Genomic DNA, 20,946 nt, shown 5'->3' with positions numbered 1-20,946 from the left:
ACTAAACGAAGCATGTTGCTTCCACGTTTCTCCATCAAAGGATAGTATTATACACCTTTTCCTTCAGATTAAAATCAAATATTTCAAATTCAGGAACATATAAAATGTTAAACGACGAAATCAGGTAGTTAACTAGGCTTGCATCTCTACGTGTATAAGTGTATTTTCAAAAACAACTATCCTGGTACCATTTGCAAAACATTGAAAACATTGTTGACACAACTCTTAATATTTTCTTTCGATGGATATTGTCCTCACTATACCTCCTAAGGCGGGTACCCTTTGGAATGAAATAAGTTACAAAGGTTGCATTTGCATTAAATATTGTCGGTTGTATCCGCATTATCTTTAAATATCAAAACACAAAGTAACATGTACTGCTTCAAAGACAAAATTATGTAAGTGGGAATCGGATCATGTTGCTTTAACTGTCTTGTCTTACCACACGATAGATCCAGATAGAATGAAACGTCGTAAGATACAAATATTAAAGAAAATTGATTAAAATGTTCCTTATAATCATCTTTCGCTAATAATGTGGCAATTTAAACCTTTCCAGGCCCATTGTATAAAAAAAAATCATCAACGTGTGGTTACCGATGATCTCCGAAAATGATTGGATAAGTCCACTGGTTATAACCTTCATCAGCTCACTGGATGAATCAAAATGTTCTAACAGGTGTTATTAATGAAGAATTTAGAAGACACTCGAGGAGATTTTCGTTATCAAAAATGAAAATTAATTTGATAATCATTATAGAACATAAACTTACCTAGTTACTCGTCGATTATCGGATTTATCCAATTTCGATAGTTAAATTATCAATTTTAAAGTCATAATTTCCAAATGGGGGAAGAATGACTCATGCATGGGAGGAGAAATGCTATATAATACCGGTGATCGGATGAGTTTAAGGATCCTAATCAATATCAGCTCACAGGAGGAATCCCAATATGGTTAACAGGTGTTAATGAAATTGACAACTTCATTGGAAGGCTCTTGAAAGGGATTTTCGTTTAACAAACAAATACAATTTCTCTTTTAATCATTAGAAAAACAGATTCTTACTATCTCGTTTAGATAAATCCAAAAATCCACTTGTATCAATTTAAGAATCTATAATTATAACCCTGACATCCTGTACATGTACATATATGCCTCTATTGTTGTCGACTTTGTAATGACCTAAATTTTATTGTTATTGTGTTATCTCATTTAAGAAAAACATTTGTTTCGTATTTGATTTTAATCCCAAGGATTGTCTAAGCTATATAAAATGGTAAATCCTGGACTTTACCCGCCCGACAACTATGATGGATGTATAAATAAGCAGCCACTGTCGACCTGCAGCACCTCCTTGAACAATAAGCAATTAGTCCGTTCTTTCCATCATTTGTACAAGTTTGGTTTTGATAAGTGGACCATATCCGTCGCCAGTTGTGACACAGATAGTAAAATACAGCCAACTAAGTCAGGTTGTAATGGCGTCCATAAAAATTTGAAGTTATTATATAACTTTCCAACGTGTGTCATTTAAGAAATCTGTTTTTCTTATTTAATTTTAATCCCAAGGATTGCCTTGGCTATAATAAAAAAATCATGGACTTCTCCCGTCCGACAGCTATGATGGATGTCCAAATACGCAGCCACTGTCGACCTGCAGTACCCCCAATGATTGCCACTGAACGATAAGCAATAAGTCAATTCTTTTATTAATTTGTACAAGTTTGTTTTCGATAAGTGGACCATATATGTCGCAAATTGTGACACAGATAGTAAAAAACAGCCAACCAAGTCAGATTATGATGGCGTCGATTTGAGTATCCAATGTGGACTCCTTCGTTCAATTGCTTAAAACACCCCTTTATCAAGGAAACCATAATTGGAAACAAAAGTTTTAGTCTCATCCGACACTCCTTATCTATGTATGTGTGTATATCAAGGTACGGATTAACTTTTGTTCTAACAACTGCAAGCCAATATTACCGATGTTGTTTTAGCTTATTCTGATTGATTAATTTATTGATTTATGATTGCTTTAGGTCCAGTGGCAAATTTTTCATGCATGTTCAGTATGAGACAATTTAACTACAAAAAACAATATGTAGGTCCTTTGATAGATTCCAGTCGGTATGAAGGTCAGACTTTGGACTTCTACTTGAAAATGAGGATATAAAAGAAAGAGACGAAAATTTAGCCTTACAACAAACCACCATCAAAGAGTAGTTGCAAACGTGCAAATTGTGAGGCACTCCCTTTAAAGGAAATATCGTATTGAACATTTCCGCTCTGACTGGTCTGTGAACTAGTATATCCCGCGCAGCAAACAGGCATCTCACTTCTGCAAGGGTTTGACCGCCGGTTGGAAAAACAACTAAGTGATTTGTGTTTACTCCCCTGTCAACCTTGGCAGTGGCTAACGTTGACGACATTTGATCGAATTGACTGCTAATAGTGAAATCAAAAGATTTCTCGATTCCGCTAGATTGAATGATTGAAACAAAGAAAATTGTATTATTTTTTTTTGTAGCCAATACCCTTTTAAGTATAATAGTATGATAGTTTAGGCATAAAACATGTTTTTATTAATGAAATACATAATATTTATTTGTTAAAAGACAGTGGCGTAGCTGGGTCATTTTTACGTGTACGCCTGATCCTTGGCGAGGGATATGAGGGGTGCCAACCGCTCAATGTCAAAGCACCTGTTGGTAGTGAGTTCGTAAGGGACGAAGCCCCCGAAAGCTATTGAGAATGAGATGTCATAAGGATTCCTGTCAGTAAAAAATCATTGATAACAACATACTTTTGAATATAAATGGTTTATTTTTTTTTGTTTTTGTTAAATTTTGTAATATGTTAACTTATTCATCGCGTTAAACTGGAAGCTAGCCTAATGGTCATTGGTTTTAGAGAAAACGTCCAAACCAATATTACTTTTAAATAAGTTTAAATGGTGCCGTGAGTAAGCATATAATCAACAAAAGCACCTTTTAATAAACACGGGAAAAAAATATTTCTAAGAGGTGCAATATAAAAAAAATCTGGAACACCTAGGATTTCTTCCACAAAAAGTGAATGCATCATTCTTTTAAAGGGATTTAAAAAAAAAACATAGAATATTTCACGACAATCTATGACGGTTTATAAATTGAGCATGTAAAACAATTTATTGCGTAAAGAAGAGTCCGGCTATCTGTCTATCAGAAAAGAACTGAAAAATGAACAAAAACAAATGCTTTCAAAATTTTAGCTTTAGACATTAGTCATAGAAAAAGCTTCTTCGACATTTTCATAAATTTCGATGATGGTTCGACAAGTAGTTAATGTAATCGAGAAATTACAAAATGTACAAACTGCGCCCACTAATTAATTGCAGAAAGAAATACATTTTATCCTTAAAATGCGGGAAAATTAAAGATATAATTGCATTATTATATTGCTCTGAATACTCTTTTGATCATAAACAGTTCATAGTGGATTCAGACTTTTACAAAAGATTCGAACAAATATATTAAATGATCTATTTAGTAAATTTAGTCCCTTTTATTCAAAATTACAATCCATTAAAAAAAGAAGCACAATGCTGATGTGCTTTTGATCAGTTTTTCTTATTCTATGTCGTTTATTTGTTTTATTTTCAAAATTCAAGTGTACGCCCGGGCGTTTTGACGTAAACGTAGCTACGCGCATGAAAGAACGAACCGTTTCCGGTCAATTGCAAGACTATTAATGTATAATAAACCAATCAGTTATGTTCATATTTCTGATAAAATGTCATGTCTCAAGGTTCTATGGACTAACAAAACAGATTGCTTTATATGACCTTGATGAGGTGGGCGGTAAAGGTATATAACTAGGACAAAAGTATCACAGATACCATTCAGTTTGTAAAACTTAGGTACACATTGTTTCTGTATTAAAATTAGAACCTACGCATTATCTTATTTATGTCATTGTTGTAATGACGCTTGCGTCTAGGTGAAATTCCTGCCAACTGACATGATATCGTGGACACATTGTCGAAAACGCAATCACGACCTTAAACAATCCTACTTTACTAGTTGTATGTTGTCATGTTGCACGGAGTTTACTTGGTTACACAACACATTTGCAACGCACTTACTTAATTCTAGCAAGAAGTAATAAATTTCTATAACTTAAAGCCTTATCTTAGACTTTAAAAATATCTGTGTTCGCCTAAGTGGCATCTCAAAAAATCATGGACATAATGTTTTTATAGAAGTTTGATATTACAACCTAAAAAGTGGCCCCCAAATAAGATACGGTTTTCGGTTTGTTTTTAAAAAGATATGTGCTTCGCAGACAACCTTATTGTTTGTTTGTTTGTTTGTTTGCTTGTTTGATGTTTAAGTATCTAATTTGAATACTAGTATTTTTGCTTGTTTGAAGGCTTTGTTGGTTTGTTGTTTTTTGTTAGTTTGGGTGTATTTTTGGGAGGAAGGGGAGGAGGAGTCTTCCCATATAATGGGGTGAATCAAATGACAATTGGTTTAGAAATGTGTATGCAGGAAATAAATTAAGAATATGAGACATGAAGTAAACTCGTGACAGATATTTCTGATATGGAACGTTTCTCGACGAAAATACAATATAAATGTAGGTGCAATAAATGTACACCAAGACTACTGACAATCAGGAAAGTGCAAGTGTGTAGTTCTCCACTAAATATCCCACACATATATACGCCACACGTAAATTTGCATAAGGTCGAGTTCAAGTTGCATTATCTTATCGTATTTGAAGGTTCCAGTGCAGTTATTACCTGGCCATTCTTTCTGTTGGACCTTCTCGAACAATACACAATGTGTACCTCATTAATGGTTTTGTCTCTTGTCTTTACCCAAGTTTATGGCCAAGGATTTCAGTTATTCTTTGGAACCACAGCATCTCCATCTAGTGAGTATCTATCTAACAGAATAGTATTTTCTTGCGTGTCAGCAGTTACCAGAAAAAGTTATAAAACAGATGCAAAACATTTGGAACGGTAAATGTTTTTAAAACATTCGTATCGAACTCAAACAAAATAAAGGAGCTAAAGTAATTAAAAGATTTATTCCAAAACACTTGTATACAATATACCAATGTAACAAGAAAAACTTGTAGAGCTCTCTATAGACAGGTCAAGTTTATTGAATAATAAAGGCCATACTTTGACCTATAAAGGTTGACATTTAATACAATGCGACCTGGATGCAGAGATGTCTTATTGGCACTCATGCCATGCACATCTTCTTATGTAATATGATAAAATCGCAGAACAAGATAATATTTCTTGTATCAATTGCTAGTACGTTTATTTGAACGTTATTATGATGTTTTAGGGGTTCTTTTTTGCAATTTATTGTATTTAAATGTTATTCTTGTATAGCGTTTTATTTTGTTAATTACAAATTACAACCAACCAATCAAATAACAAATAATTAACAGAGCAACTTAGTATCGAGATAGGAATCATTTTTAATCACGATTGTTAATGAACATTTTTGTGTTGCCATATTATTTTCTCCGATTATTTTGTATCCAGTATTTTTTTTTCGGAAACGTACATAATCCATGAATATAATCACCGCCGGGTTCTGGATTTTCTCGCTGTGTTGAAGACCATTGGTGGCCTTCGTTGTTATCTGCTCTTTGGTATGGTTGTTGTTTCTTTGACATATTCCCCATATCCATTCCCAATTTTATTTAGCATATTGATGAAATGAACCATTATTTTGGCTTTCTCTATAAGCTTATACTCCTAGAGTTTAAAACAAAGGTTGATTGTTGGGCAGTTTCTTCATACCTTTCTGAATTACTTACAAGTGATACCGCCTCCAACTCAGTTGAGTTTGTATTGCTCAGTCTTTAGTTTTCTATGTTGTTGTGTGTGTACTGTTGTTCGTCTTTAGTCCTTTCTTTTCTTAACAATGGAGTAGTCAACATATTTTCGACTCATAAGTTTGAATGTCCCTTTAGTATCTCTCACCTCTCGTTTGATTTCCTACGTATATAAATTAAAGTAATTATAATAAAATATGGGATAGTAATAGAGTTGAAAATTTCCCTAAATAAAGGTAAGAGTTCAGTATTTGGTACAAAAATAGAAAAATGGAATATTCATATAAAAAACACTATCTAAAGCCTGCATTTAATAGCATGTGGACAAGGTTTCAAAATAAGAATATACCACACCTTCTAACATTCTTAAAATCAATAACTATCTTAATGGCAAAAGCAGTTGATGGTAAGTTGATGTTTGAAATATTTATCATATATTGATACATGTGCACTTGTTCTCTGTTCCTATGTCAAAGTTATTAGATGATTATCAGATGTACATTTGATTTTATAAAATCTTTAAACTGCAGTTTCTTGACGTCAGAAGGTTATTCGGAGTATATCTAAGGTCATTCGGGCACAAATTTCAGCTGAATACTAGTGCCAAAAGTGTAAATACGTTTATTATACAAATTGACAGACTAAAATAGCTTCGGTTTCGTTATTATTTAGTCGTATGAATAATATTTTCTACGTATTATTACTATAAATAAACAAATTGGTGGAAGTGGTGGAAACAAGATAGCAAATAAAATAAAAAACATTGCATAAATTTTGTCATCAAATTCGTAACAATTCTGTACAAGCATCAAAATACTCAAAACCAAATCAACACAGGCCAGTACAGTTGTAGCTGTTGTAAACTCTGTCATCTTCCAGTCTGATAACACGAGACAATAGAAAAATACCAAGATATCAAATTCTATTTCATATAGTCTATAAAATATCATTGACTCAAGAATACGAGAATTAGTGGTATCCTTGTCATCGTCAACCAATACCGATACCACACTAACAAAGTATGATATCAAAGTAAACACTACAATAGTAATAAATAATCCTACAGCAGTTTTTCCTTCTATGAATATTTCTTTGTTCACTACACACACAGTTATAAAGGCGGTAATATTAAAAATTATTCCAATGGTTGTACGAATCCACAAAATTCGTCTCTTCCATTTCAAACTTTCTTCATAACTGCCATCTTGATTGTCTGCTTCGTTAGTTGTCACACAACACGACAAGCGTTCTGTCACTTTTAATAGAAATGTACACACAAGGTCTAAGTAGAAAACAAATGTCATTTTCAGTTTATGTTTACAACAACATTATATCCCGAGAAAACCTATGTCAATTGAACAACATTTTTTTCCATAACCGACTCTGTAGAATAATTTGAGCCATTTGATCAAGTTTACACCCAAAATTATGTAAACTTAAAATTCAATATCAAAGTACACGTAAAAAGAATGAGGAACAAAAAAAATATTTTAAATATCACAATTGTCTACTGATATACATTGTAAAGTGTAATAGATACCTATTGTTCATAAAATAATAATATGCATTTCAACAACTCTTAACAGGTAATATGAAGGTGTCGTCTTAAAATTAAAAATCATTCATGAATAGTATTACGTTTATACCTTCGATTTATAGTTTTCACTATTTGGACGAAAGAACATATTTGAATTTAAACAAATATAACTTGTACAGTATCTGTCTCTTTTGTATAGCATTCTAGTTACACGTATTTATACGACATTTTACGATTCATCTATTACCCTTCTGGTTAATTATTACTGCATGCAATCATTTCACATCGTAATCTTCTTTTTTCCTTCTTACTATTGATAAGTTAGTAACAAGGGACATTTCTTCTAATTGGTGCAATCGTATAATTCATTTTTGGCGCAAATGATACCATGTAATTTTAAAACAGGTGGCGCAAACGTAGCATTGGAGAAAAAAAGTTGTGGCGCAAAAGGACGCATTTTTTGCGCAAACGGATCTCTCCCCATCTCCGCTTGTTAAAGATAAAATGTTACCTTAATGAACTGGAAACATTAACGGCGCCGTTTTGTCTGCGCCACGTACGCATTTTGACAACTAATGTCTCTTCAGTGATGCGTATGGTGTTTATGTATCAACATAGTTTGTTGTCATTGCAATGTCTTTTTGTTGTTATAGGCTTTCCGTATCCCGAAAATCAACATCACTTTTCCTTTTGTCGTAGATTCCTTTCCCTGTTCCCGAAAATGACCGTCGTGTGTCTTGCAGGAAGCGAAATTGCTAACCATATGCATTCCGCTTTATTGAAATAGTTTTGGTTCTTACTATTATTTCCCTGCATAATTGTTTTTAAATTTCATCTCTGACCATACATACATTAATTTGTACTAGTAAAACCCCGCCGAAGTTTTATGCGCCTGAAACAATAACTGAACAGGTTGTTCATTGTAATTGGTTAGTTTTTTTCACAAAATAATTTGATATTTTGACATTATGCTTCGCTTTCATTTTTATTATCTTAGTATTCGATAAAAGATGGTCATTTTGTTTTCTTTACTTTTAGGGTTTTGGGATGGTGATATTTAACCTAAGGTCAAGGTTTTCTAAGTAAATGATTTTCCAATATGTTTTATTTGTATTTTCAGACTGTGCAGACAAAATGGACAATTGCTTAGCTTTTGGTAAAGACTCATGTGGTGGAAAATATGAGGCGTTCGCACGTGAGAACTGTGCTAGATATTGTGGGTATTGTAAAGGTATGACTTTTAAATTTTTTCTTTTACATTAAAAATTAAGTTATATTGCTGGGGGACTTAAACCTGTTGCATTTATTACCAAATTAAATGTACGAACAACTAGTATCAAAAAGAAAAATCTCAAATCTCAAAATCGTCCGATATTGAAAAAAAATATAGACTTTTATACATCGGTTTGAATAAAATGAGACCTTCCATAATGAGGCACTGATATAATTTTTATGCCCCATTGATGGGCATTATATTTTCTGGTCAATGGGTCCGTTCGTCCGTCGTACCGTCCGTTCGTTTGTTCGTCCGTCCGTCTGTCCAGCTTTAGGGTAAAAGTTTTTGGTCGAGGTAGTTTTTGATGAAGTTGAAGTCCATTCAACTTGACACGTAGTACACATGTTCTCTATGATAATTATGATCTTTCTAATTGTAATGCCAAATTAGAGATTTTCCCCCATTTTCACGGTCCATTGAACATAGAAAATGGTAGTGCGGATGGGGCATCCGTGTACTGGGGACACATTCTTGTTTTTACTGCAACTAGTGTTTTTTCCCTAAATATAATAACACAGCTTTATTTTGTATAATGTCAATTTCATCATGGAACACTGATTCCACTATCAGGGGTTGATTTTAGGGATGAAAATAAGTTTGACATTTGTGTTACAATTCTTTTTAAAAACCATCAATGTATTAGTTTAAGTTACAGTATAAAAACAATATTTGGTCAATGTCATAAAAATATAAACTTTTTTTGTACTCGGCGCAAAACTGGGGAAGGGCTCGGTAGAACCTCGCTCTTCCCCATGCAGTTTCTCAGCCTCATACAAAAAAGTTTATATTTTTCTTTCATTGACCTAATATTGTATACTGCAACTAGTTGTATTCATTTCCTAAATGAAGTAACACAGCTATATTTTGTGCAAAGTCAATTTCATCATGGAACACCTTTTTCCACATTCAGGGGTTCAGTAAGGGATGAAAATAAGTTTGAAATTTGTATAACAATTTAAATAGCTATCAATGTATTAATTTAAAAATAATCGTTCAAACTGGTAAATATTTGTTGACTTCCAATAGCTGCTCATGTAAAGTGACATCCTCCTTGGTAAAACCTTTCCCTTTCCCAGTTTCTCAACATCATGCATACAAACAAGTTTAAATTTTTCAGACATTGACCTAATATTATATATCCAAATTGTAAATCTTTTAGTTTTATTACCTTAAGGTGATCCAACTCCAGCACCAGCTTGTGAAAACAAGAAAACTGACTGCGAGAAATACCCCAAATCTACATGTTCTGACCCGCGATACAAACAATGGGCCAATGATAACTGTTACTACTACTGCCGACTTTGTACACGTAAGTTATATATTTAATATGTATTCTAGTATTTTGTATATTATTATTAGGTCTTTCAGCCTGTTAAAGACATTTGAAATTGTGCTGATAATCTTTTATTCTGTCATTTTCTTTTATATTTTGGCAGCGAAAGTAAGATTAGTGGTTAACATCTGTCCGAGTTTCTGTCCGTCCCTTAATTGCATTTTACAGATTCAATGCTATTCAAGTTCCTGTTTACCGAATACTTTTTTCAATATTATTGCTTTGTATGCAATTTTCGTCTCATGTCATTCACATGAGGTATAAGCTTCGTGTGAGCATGTTAATATACTGTTTGTTTTGTATTTATATCAATCACCCATGCACTCCTTGTTAACCGCATGCTTCATATGTATTCTTGCACATACTGATTATGAATAAAATATTCGTCATTTCGAATCATCGTGAAATTTGGAATAAAAAATCACATGTTCATGTAATGCTGTATGCCATTTTTTTGACACATCAATTGCTTTCCATCGTTATGTTTTATTTACCGTCATTTGATATCGGGGGTATCATTACGTAGCAGTTACTAGACCTCACATTTCAGCTTGTTTTTCTTTCGCTGTTAATTGTTTTCGCAATCAAGAATGTTGTCCCTCTTCGTCTACTTGATATAGAGTTGATACACTGTAAAATGAATAATTGTTAAGTAGCTTAGCAATTGTCTTATCTGCTATTCTTTTTTATTTGCATGTCGTTGAGGATGATAATGTTCTTCGCCATGTTATAGTCGCGTTCATTTTTTGTTCGCATTCATTTGTCTACACATGGTTGTAGAGGCAACGCTTTGCGTGTTTGTGTCTGAATTTACTATTCAAATGTACCTAAACTTTAGTTTAAAAAAAGAATAATAAACAAATTAATTTATTAATATTTTCGTTAAAAAATCTCCGTCTAAAGTATCTACTGTACCTGTAAAATGGCCACAAAAAAGTCTATTTTTTTTGTAACTATAAAATAATTTGTTTGTATTATATATAGCTTTACTGTGTTATGATTATTTGTTTGAAATAACAATGAAAATAGTTGTCTTAAAATGTACGAAGTAAGAAAATTTGATCTCTTGCAATTTAACATGCAAGTCATATTTGAACGTGCAAATATATCTTTATGTATTAATTCTGAACTTGTCTTTTAGCCGAGCAGTTAAGAATAAAAGACAGTCAGCTAACTACTGTTCCTCCAGCGAGTAAGTTACTGTTTTTTTTTAATTTAGTTTTTCATTATATTCATTGAAACTTAAATCCAATCTGATCAAACTATATGTTATACGTACAATCTTCAAAATGAATACTAGTATTCATTTTGGTATATATATATATCAGTTTCTGTGTATTTTGTTGTAGTAGTTGTAAAGTGGAAATCTAGCTTTCAGTGAACCTTAATTAATCAAATCATCGCTATAGTTTAACTAATAAACACGTTTTTTTTTTATAAATATTACTGTAACGAATTAAAAGTACACTTTAGCAAATCGTTATACTTCGCCTTGATGGGTAATTTTGAGTAGAAAACTGTGCTTGCAAAGCAGCTAATAGTTTCTTTTAGCTCACCTGGCCCATAGGGCCAAGTGAGCTTTTCCCATCACTTTGCGTCCGGCGTCCGGCGTCTGGCGTCCGTCGTCGTCAACTTTTACAAAAATCTTCTCCTCTGAAACTACTGGGCCAAATTAAACCAAACTTGGCCACAATCATCATTGGGGTATCTAGTTTAAAAAAGGTGTCCGGTGACCCGGCCAACCAACGAAGATGGCCACCATGGCTAAAAATGGAACATAGGGGTAAAATGCAGTTTTGGGTTTATAACTCAAAAACCAAAGCATTTAGAGCAAATCTGACATGGGGTAAAATTGTTTATCAGGTCAAGATCTTCTGCCCTGAAACTTTCAGATGAAACGGACAGCCCGTTGTTGGGTTGCTGCCCCTAAAATGGTTATTTTAAGGAAATTTTACTGTTTTGGGGTATTATCTTGAATATTATTATAAATAGAGATAAACTGTAAACAGCAATAATGTTCAGCAAAGTAAGATTTACAAATAAGTCAACATGACCGAAATGGTAAGTTGACCCCTATAGGAGTTATTGCCCTTTATAGTCAATTTTAAACCATTTTTAGCTCACCTGGCCCGAAGGGCCAAGTGAGCTTTTCCCATCACTTTGCGTCCGTCGTCCGTCGTCCGTCGTCGTTAACTTTTACAAAAATCTTCTCCTCTGAAACTACAGAGCCAAATTAAACCAGACTTGGCCACAATCATCATTGGGGTATCTAGTTTAAAAAAAGGTGTCCGGTGGCCCGGCCAACCAACCAAGATGGCCGCCATGGCTAAGCATGGAACATAGGGGTAAAATGCAGTTTTTGGCTTATAACTCAAAAACCAAAGCATTTAGAGAAAATCTGACAGGGAGTAAAATTATTTATCAGGTCAAGATCTTCTGCCCTGAAACTTTCAGATGAAACGGACAGCCCGTTGTTGGGTTGCTGCCCCTGAATTGGTAATTTTAAGGAAATTTTGCAGTTTTTGGTTATTATCTTGAATAATAGTATTATAGATAGAGATAAACTGTAAACAGCAATATTGTTCAGCAAAGTAAGATTTACAAGTAAGTCAATTGACCGAAATTGTCAGTTGACCCCTTTAGGAGTTATTGTCCATTATAGTCAATTTTTAACAATTTTCATAAAATTTTCCACTGAAACTACTGGGCCAAGTTCATTATAGATATAGATAATTGTAAGCAGAAAGACTGTTAAGTAAAGTAAGATGTACAAACACATCACCATCACAAAAACACAATTTTGTCATGAATCCATCTGCTTCCTTTGTTTAATATTCACATAGACCAAGGTGAGCGACACAGGCTCTTTAGAGCCTCTAGTTTATTACTCTCAGCATCAACTAATGACACCTACAGTTTACACATGAAAAGAATAAGACGTTTGGGTCTCCATATATACTATAGTTATCTCCTTGCAACACATTTTTCGCTCTTTTACTTGTCGGCGTCGGAGTCCCCTCTAGGTTACGACATTGCTTGAAAAAGTCTAAAACGAATTTCAATAACTTCATATATTTATTTACATTGGATGCTAATGAAATGTTAAAAAGCATTAATATTATTTGATCGGTTGCTTTCAAATAGATATAAGAAGATGTTGTATTAATGCTAATGAGAGAACACTCCATCCAAGTCACAATTTATAAAAGTAAACTATTATATGTCAAAGTACGGTCTTCAACACGGAGCCTTGACAAGAAGATGTGGTATTAATGCCAATGAGAGAACACTCCATCCAAGTCACAATTTATAAAAGTAAACTATTATATGTCAAAGTACGGTCTTCAACACGGAGCCTTGACAAGAAGATGTGGTATTAATGCCAATGAGAGAACACTCCATCCAAGTCACAATTTATAAAAGTAAACTATTATATGTCAAAGTACGGTCTTCAACACGGAGCCTTGACTCACACCGAACAGCAAATGTTCTTTATTTATTATTGCTGCATGACTTTTAACCGTGTTCGTTTTAATTAAACTGTACTGAAATTGTTTTAAATCATCTCCTTAAAAGATTCTAGCTCACAATATATTCAAGTTCAAAACTAGCTTATGATAATATGCATACTATACAAAATGGTAATTAAAAAACTATATTCTCCTAACTCGGAAGATTTATTCTTACTGAAGTATCGCTGTGTCTCGATCCTTGTCCTAGGGGCATGCTATAATGTGCTGTTTTTGAAACTATACTATAAGTGTCAGACATTTCTAATGTACGTTAATCCTTTTCAGGATGTTTAGACAAGCTAAATGACTGTAAAATGTATGGTAAAACATCTTGTTCAGGAAATTTTTTATCATGGGCAAAGGAAAACTGTATGCTTTATTGTGGATTCTGTCATGGTGAGTCACCTACAGTTTGGAACATTTAACTAAATAATTATTATACACAAATAGAGAGAAAGATAAGTTTATGTCATTAATGCAGAAGTTGTAGATAAGGGGACGACCATTTGATTTTATGGGGGAGGGAGTTGGTTAAGAGAGATAACGAACCGATTGGATTCCCCCTTTTTAGGTTTCCTTTTGAAGTTAAATCTAGAAAAAGCCGTTTGGATCACGGAATTGGGTATTTTCATTTACATAAGATTGCTTCCTATGAATTAACACACTTTAGGAAAGGGACACAATAAAAAATATAACTATTTGGAAATGATAAGTAAATGACAGATACATGTATAAACCTGTATTATGAATAACGCCATTGTTATTATCTTTTGATTGTTTCACATTTGGTCATACACGTTTTTTATGGTGTTTTTTATAAATTCTTCTCCTCTGATCTGTTTCGCAAATCGTGCAAATTGGAGCCAAATTTAGCCACAATCATCATCCCAGGATCGATTTTTATTGTTTGAAATTCCGATGACCCCACTTGCAAACAAACATTTCTGATATTGTTAATAATAGAACATAAAATGGATTGTTTGTCTTTTATCTTAAAATACGCTATTCCCTTCAAAATTGTCAGTCGACTTTGTATAAATTATAGCCATGAAATAACGGCTTGTTTCAATTCTTTATTTTGCTTATTATCTTGAAAACCGAAAAAGGTAGACTTTAAATTTAAATAACAAAACTAATCAGCAAGATAAGATCTACAAGTAATGTAACAAGTCGAAATCACAAATCGACTACTAATTGAAGTTATTGCCTTTTTATAACGGTTTTGCCAATTTACTTTGAAAACTGTAATAGATAAAGAGAAAGTTTAACATCGTTAGTCGACTCTTTATCAGAGTTATTGTCCTTACAAGACAATTTAATTCAATTATGCGTTTTTGTCTTTCAATTTGAATACTGTCATCGCTTAATAGAAATTTTAAGAGCAAAAATCATCAAAATCGTCAGTCAACTCTTTGTATGAGTAATTGGCCTTTAAGTTGATTCTTAATCTTTTTCATTTTTTGGTAAAAACTTTGGTTTATAAGTTAAACTGTAAACAGAAAATAAATAGTCAACATAGCCGAAATTGTAAAGTCAACTTTTTAAAAGAGTTATTGCTCTTTAGTGACCCCTTCCAATTTAGAGTTAAACTTATAGAAGATAGAGAAATCAAATCAATAGTAAATACGAGCAGCAGATAAAGATCAACACAAAAGAGATTTGTCATAATCAAAATTCTAGTATTCTGTATGGTTGAGTAAAATGGTTGAAAATCATCAAAGATACCAGACTAATTATGATGAACACCAGACGCTCGTTTCTTCTTTCTGCGACTCGTCAGTCTGAGGCACATCGTTTGCGCATGGACAGTGGTCCCATACTATAAATAACTCCGTCTGTCGGACAATTGCGTGCATGAGGTGTGGTTGCAAAATATCGTTTCTCTACCGTACAGCTGTTAAATTGTCCAGGACTTGCTTGATTTCTTATTTAGGAAATCATTGTAATTCATTGCAACCGATGTAATATATCAATAAATACATTGTATATCGTTAACAGGTAACCCAACACCAGCGCCACCATGTAGAGATTTAGCAAGTAATTGTCAGCAATACGAAAAAAGTACTTGTACAGATCAGAAATATCGAGGCTGGGCAGAGACTAACTGTAACAAATATTGTGGTTTCTGTTCTGATGGCAGTAGCAGTGGTAAGCAAGTTAAACATTAATGTAACATAAATTGCTTTTTAACCTCAATTATAGAGCTCTAAATCCTCAATAAGAAAAAAACACTATTTAAAATTTCATATTTGTTATTTGTCACTGGCTGTCTACAAACAAAAATACTTTGTTTACAAGTGAAACGTCGAGCAATTGATCAAAAAAGAAAAAGAAATTTAACAGTAAAACTTTTCTTGTCCGACACAAAAAGGTTTTCTTTTCTTTGGCACAGGAAAGACATTGTTAATGCCCGCGTCACACTGTCCCGATTTTTATATACGATGGACACCCGAATGCGAAAATTGTAAGTTCGTACGAAGTTGGTCCCGATCTCGTTAAAATACCAAAAAGTGACCGAAGCAAGTACGATGAATAACGAAGTCTATACGATGGTGCCGAAATTATATACGATAGCAAAAGATGGACATAAGAAGGTTAACCGAAGACGGGTATATAAGCTTCATATCTCAGCCGAAGCCTACACGATGGATCACGAAGGCTACATGATTGATTACGAAGGCTACACGATGGATTACGATGATGGTGCGATGGCCATACGATGTATCTTTTTGTCTAATTCTTATAAAACTTAGTTTATTATTCCCTCGCCTACTACACGTAAGTTGTGTGTAGATAAAATTGTTATGGACACTCTAGAACCAAAATGCTCAAAACTTGGTATGGTGTTACTCGTTAAGAATATCTTAAGCGCTATTGACTTTAAAGTTCAAAGGTCAAGGTCACAGTGGCAGTTGTAATACAAGGCAATATCACCCTTGTGGACACTCTAAAACCAATATGCTTTAAAAGGTTTTAACCACATTTGGTAGATTGTTCCTCCTTGTTAAATGATCTGACATTTTTTTACGTTCAAGGCCAAAGGTCAAAGTCTTGCAGATGGACTTGTTTTTTCTCCTTGAAATAGCACAATACACAGGAAATTGGTTGCTCATTTTTTTACCTCCTGGTTCTTAAGACAATATAAAAGGTATTTCCAGTTACTGAATGTTTTGGTTGATTTCTAAAAAAAACATAGTTTATGTATCAAATATGCATATTCAATTTACCATTTTCTGCATGTGTCATATACAAATAAAGTGTCCATATTTGTCCCCAATATGTTACATACGAGGCGATGCCACGCTCGTCATTGCCTTGTTTGAACTGTAAAATGTGTGCACTAGTCTGAATAATCACCCATAATTATGCCGATGTTTATTGATCTATCTTAAAGGTAATGTAATGGGTTCGTTGATCCATTTTATTCAAAAAGAGCTCTTTCCAGGAGAATATCATAATAATATAGACAAAGGGAAGGATGTGGGGAAAGCAAAAAATGCGGCAAAATATGACATATAGAAAACAAAATGGTTATGAAGTAAACATTCGTGTGACAACAACTTAGATGATACATAAAAATCAGAATGAAGAAAAAGTTGGTTTGCCTATATACGTGTACCTGCAGTGTTGGTGTACGAGGCGCGTTTATGATTTTCATTGTGTTACTTGATATGAAAAATTGACAAAAATAATGTTTTACTTGTAAAAGTAAATCATGAGCCTGTAATAGCTGCTCTTCTTGTTCCATTTGAATTAATAGAAAAAACGCTGTCGCCTTTTTTGTCTTCATAGAATCATATGATATGAGCTCCATGTTTTGTGAACGTCTTTCTTAACTGTCGTATTAAACTGGCCAGTGCATAACGCGCATGGCACTTTAAATGTATTTTAGCTCGAAAATTAACTTACTGTAGCTGGATTTATTGCCGTCGTAGTTCCATCTTGTCGCCTTCGTACTTTTATTCGATGGAAACACGACGGGATTACAAGGTCTTTACGAAGTCGTGTTGATATCGTTAGACCTTCGGGTAGCTTCGTGATTCATTCGTGTAGACATCGTAATGTCAAACCTGCCCGATGGAAACGATGGAAACACGAATGAATTACGATGTTCAAAGATGCATTCCAGGTGACATTACGATGGTGAGGATGGTGATACGAACTCAATAAGAACCCTCAACATCGGATGCACCTTCGGGGATTTTTTAACATGTTAAAAAATTTAGAACCCTTCCCGAAGTTGTCCCTGAAGGCTAGAAAAAGTGGCCGATAGTTCTACGATGGTTAAAGATGGCACCACGAATAGCCCGATCTGGATACGATCAGTCCCGATTTTGAAAATTTCCATAATCGTGTTGCCATCGGCGTAAAAATCGAAACAGTGTGACGCGGGCATAAAGGCCAAACTATGAAATACTTTTGAATGATATTGTTAGCAATAAACTAGTATACGCATAAACAGATAGATATAACATGTTCTTTTTCAATTGGCCTTATACAATTAAAACGTAACAACTATCGTGTACGTTCTTTTTGTTTCATGAACAGGGTTTGTTTTATTATGTGGAAAAAAAAACGATTAGTACAGTAACTGAATGATTTCATATTACCATCATAATCCAATGTTTAAACGCATACGTTTTAATATTTTACAATGACACTATAGGTAACCAACCACAACCAAATATAGTTCCAGTTCCAACATTATTCGCCCCACAAGTTCCAGGTTCAGGTAAGTATTGCTCGCATTTTGAACATATTAAGGTGAATTGAGATAACTTATCTTTAATTAAAAGACAAATACGCATAATTCAAAGAGATATCATTCAAACAGTATTCACAAACTCGTAACTAAATGGATAATGGGGTTCGGTCACAAGGTGCCAGGTTTTACTTTTTGAATTTGATACAACATTGTCAACTTAGATGACCTTACCTACAATGTACATATAAACAGATTAAAAGAGTGCATTTCTACTAATCAATGGCCGAAGCTCACCTTCATTATAGTACACGTAACAATAGTATTACAACAATCTTGCACAACAAACTTTAAACACAAACAATGTTAAATTGTATTTCTAAATATGATGTCTATCATGAATAAAATGTAAGTTTTTCTCATTCTACCTCAATTAGTATATGGTAAAATGAAATAAACAATTAAAAAGATGAATTCAAACAAGGACAAGTTCTTATCATATCTTTTAATAATTATAAGAGTGCAATGTACTGACTAAGCCGCCTATTCTGGTTCAATGGTTCTTTCTTTGATGGTCAACATGGGAACAATAGTTCTGTAACATTTTTTGGATATTGGGGTTAAAAATTATAAAAGATGAAAACGTGTTCCCTTTTTCATAATTTTGAAAAATTACCAAGTTCCAAATTCTACAATAAATGAGAAAACAATTCTTAAAAAATCTATAATAGCAGGTGCACAACTTCAACATGCGTAAAATCTGGCTGGGAAATTTCAGAGATGTGTGATCAGATGTGGGTTGAAAATTTTAGAGTTGATTTCACAAATTAGGTACCCCCTTTCGCTCCAGCTTGACATCACCATAAATACTATAAGCCGGCTTTGGATGCAGTTCGACCTAAGATTTCAAGATTCAAGATTTTATTCATAACCTCAGACACATACTTGTGTACCAGAGGACAATATATACAAACATATTAAGATAATACATAGCGAGACAGGACAAACGAAACACAAATACATAGTATATTATAAAAGACAATTGGTATAATTAGATTAAGTATTTTATGATTTTCTTCACGAAAATTGATAATTTCCTTTGATCTTGTACGTTACATATAGACAGCAAGCCAGTAAATTTGTTCTTGCTTGGATTCATTACATAGTAATTTGGTATAAACTTTGACCCGGACAGGCGATATTAAACGCTTTACATATTTTACATTAAGATTATTTTCGTTTCAGGTACTTTGGCGCCACCATTCCCCGGCAGATAATTGCAATTAACATTGTGATGAACAAAATCATTAAATGCAATATTTTATCCATGTTTTATTTTCATTGTCAAGACGATTTTAACTAAACTTATTATATAGGACAATGGTATTGCAATAAAAGAAACTTACTGGATCTTACTATGTCGTACATAACATGAGTGGTGATATTATAAAAATGGTTCAGATAAAATATATTAAACAAAAAGGAAAAAGAAAAAATCTTACATAACCCATGGGAATGCCGTGCTATCGCTTGACATTAACACGGGTGGTTAAATTCCAATATGATATCAAATATGCCTTTAACCAGTTTATTTCAAAATATAGAGTTATCTAACGTGATTTGATATGACAATCGATTCTCTAATAGTAAACTTTTAAGTATCGTGAAGACTATTTTATTGTGTTGCGTCATCAGCTGAGGCGCAGACTAAAACTGATATTCATTTGTGTAATGATGACCATTTACGAATTATATCTTTATCTGTACTGTTAAACAAATGCACACGATCTCCTTTTTGTATTTCTTTCTGGATGATCAATTTGAGTACATACTCATGCAGACGACATCACAAAACCCGGAACAAAGCGAACTGTTGCCACGAAATAAAACAGTTGTGCGGTATTCCATTCTCATTAGTTATGAAAGATTTCATTGTCCATTTTGTTCAATAACTTGTATCCGAAACTTTTTTTTTTTTTTTTTCACCATTTATGTTAAGTACGAGTAAGTACACTGTGCACTGTTAATCTTCTTTGACCTTACTATTGGATAAGCGAATGCAGATATCACAATTTCATATGACATTGCAGTAACGGTCAACCTAGTTTAGTCATTTGATAAATACAAAGCGAAACAACAAATATTTCTTTGGGTTGGAGAAATCTAAAACACCAAATCGAAATTCTAAGAACAATTAGCAATTATCATGAAGTAGCGTTATCCTAGAGTTTATGTTAGCTGCTTAAATGTATGTATTTTAAAGGATAACGATGGAAATAAAGTAAATACAAACAGTAAGTTCGTGCGCATGTGTCAAACATATTTTGTGCTCATTAGAACACGGCTTTGTTTACAAAGCGTAATAAGGACGTCATATTAGAATTGTTGTGGACCAATCAGATGGTAAATTTTGATAATTCGTAATAACTACATTAAACATTTTGTTTTAGTGAAGGAAGGTAAAATCTATGGTTCCAACATGAAAACGCAACTGTGATAACCTTACATAATAACTTATATTAACTGAAGGCTCCGAGTAACTTGGTACTCTCTGCTTGCAAATTGCATACCATTTATGTAATGCAATATTATAATTAATATTAATTTTCGTATTTTATTTTTTTTGAGCTTCAACCAATCTGATAGATTCAAACAATCAGATTGGTAAAAAATTCAATTATATTCTACAATAAAAAGAAGTCAACTCGATTTCGATGAATTTTACTTATTTATTGATATAT

General features: G+C 33.3%; 1 protein-coding gene across 1 annotated transcript; it reads left to right on the top strand.

Annotated features, from left to right (window-relative positions):
• Window positions 1–4,747: 4,747 nt before the first annotated feature.
• LOC143071990 (uncharacterized) lies at window positions 4,748–19,529 on the top strand. The gene is made up of 8 exons (XM_076246738.1): window positions 4,748–4,921; window positions 8,503–8,613; window positions 9,833–9,967; window positions 11,133–11,183; window positions 13,789–13,899; window positions 15,502–15,651; window positions 18,170–18,235; window positions 19,451–19,529. The coding sequence occupies exons 1-8, from the start codon at window positions 4,828–4,830 to the stop codon at window positions 19,480–19,482; spliced, it is 750 nt and encodes a 249-aa protein (XP_076102853.1). The 5' UTR covers window positions 4,748–4,827; the 3' UTR covers window positions 19,483–19,529.
• Window positions 19,530–20,946: the final 1,417 nt, after the last annotated feature.

This window comes from Mytilus galloprovincialis, chromosome 4 (assembly GCF_965363235.1).
Source record: "Mytilus galloprovincialis chromosome 4, xbMytGall1.hap1.1, whole genome shotgun sequence".
Lineage (NCBI taxonomy): Eukaryota > Metazoa > Mollusca > Bivalvia > Mytilida > Mytilidae > Mytilus > Mytilus galloprovincialis.
Note: the sequence above shows the minus strand (reverse complement) of the source record. Positions and strands in the feature narration are given on the sequence as shown.

Coding starts and splice junctions, on each gene's coding strand:
- LOC143071990 (XM_076246738.1), top strand. CDS start 4,828: ATGTGTACCTCATTAATGGTTTTGTCTCTTGTCTTTACCCAAGTTTAT. Junction 13,900..15,501: donor TTATTGTGGATTCTGTCATG/GTGAGTCACCTA, acceptor TATCGTTAACAG/GTAACCCAACACCAGCGCCA. Junction 18,236..19,450: donor CCCACAAGTTCCAGGTTCAG/GTAAGTATTGCT, acceptor TTTTCGTTTCAG/GTACTTTGGCGCCACCATTC.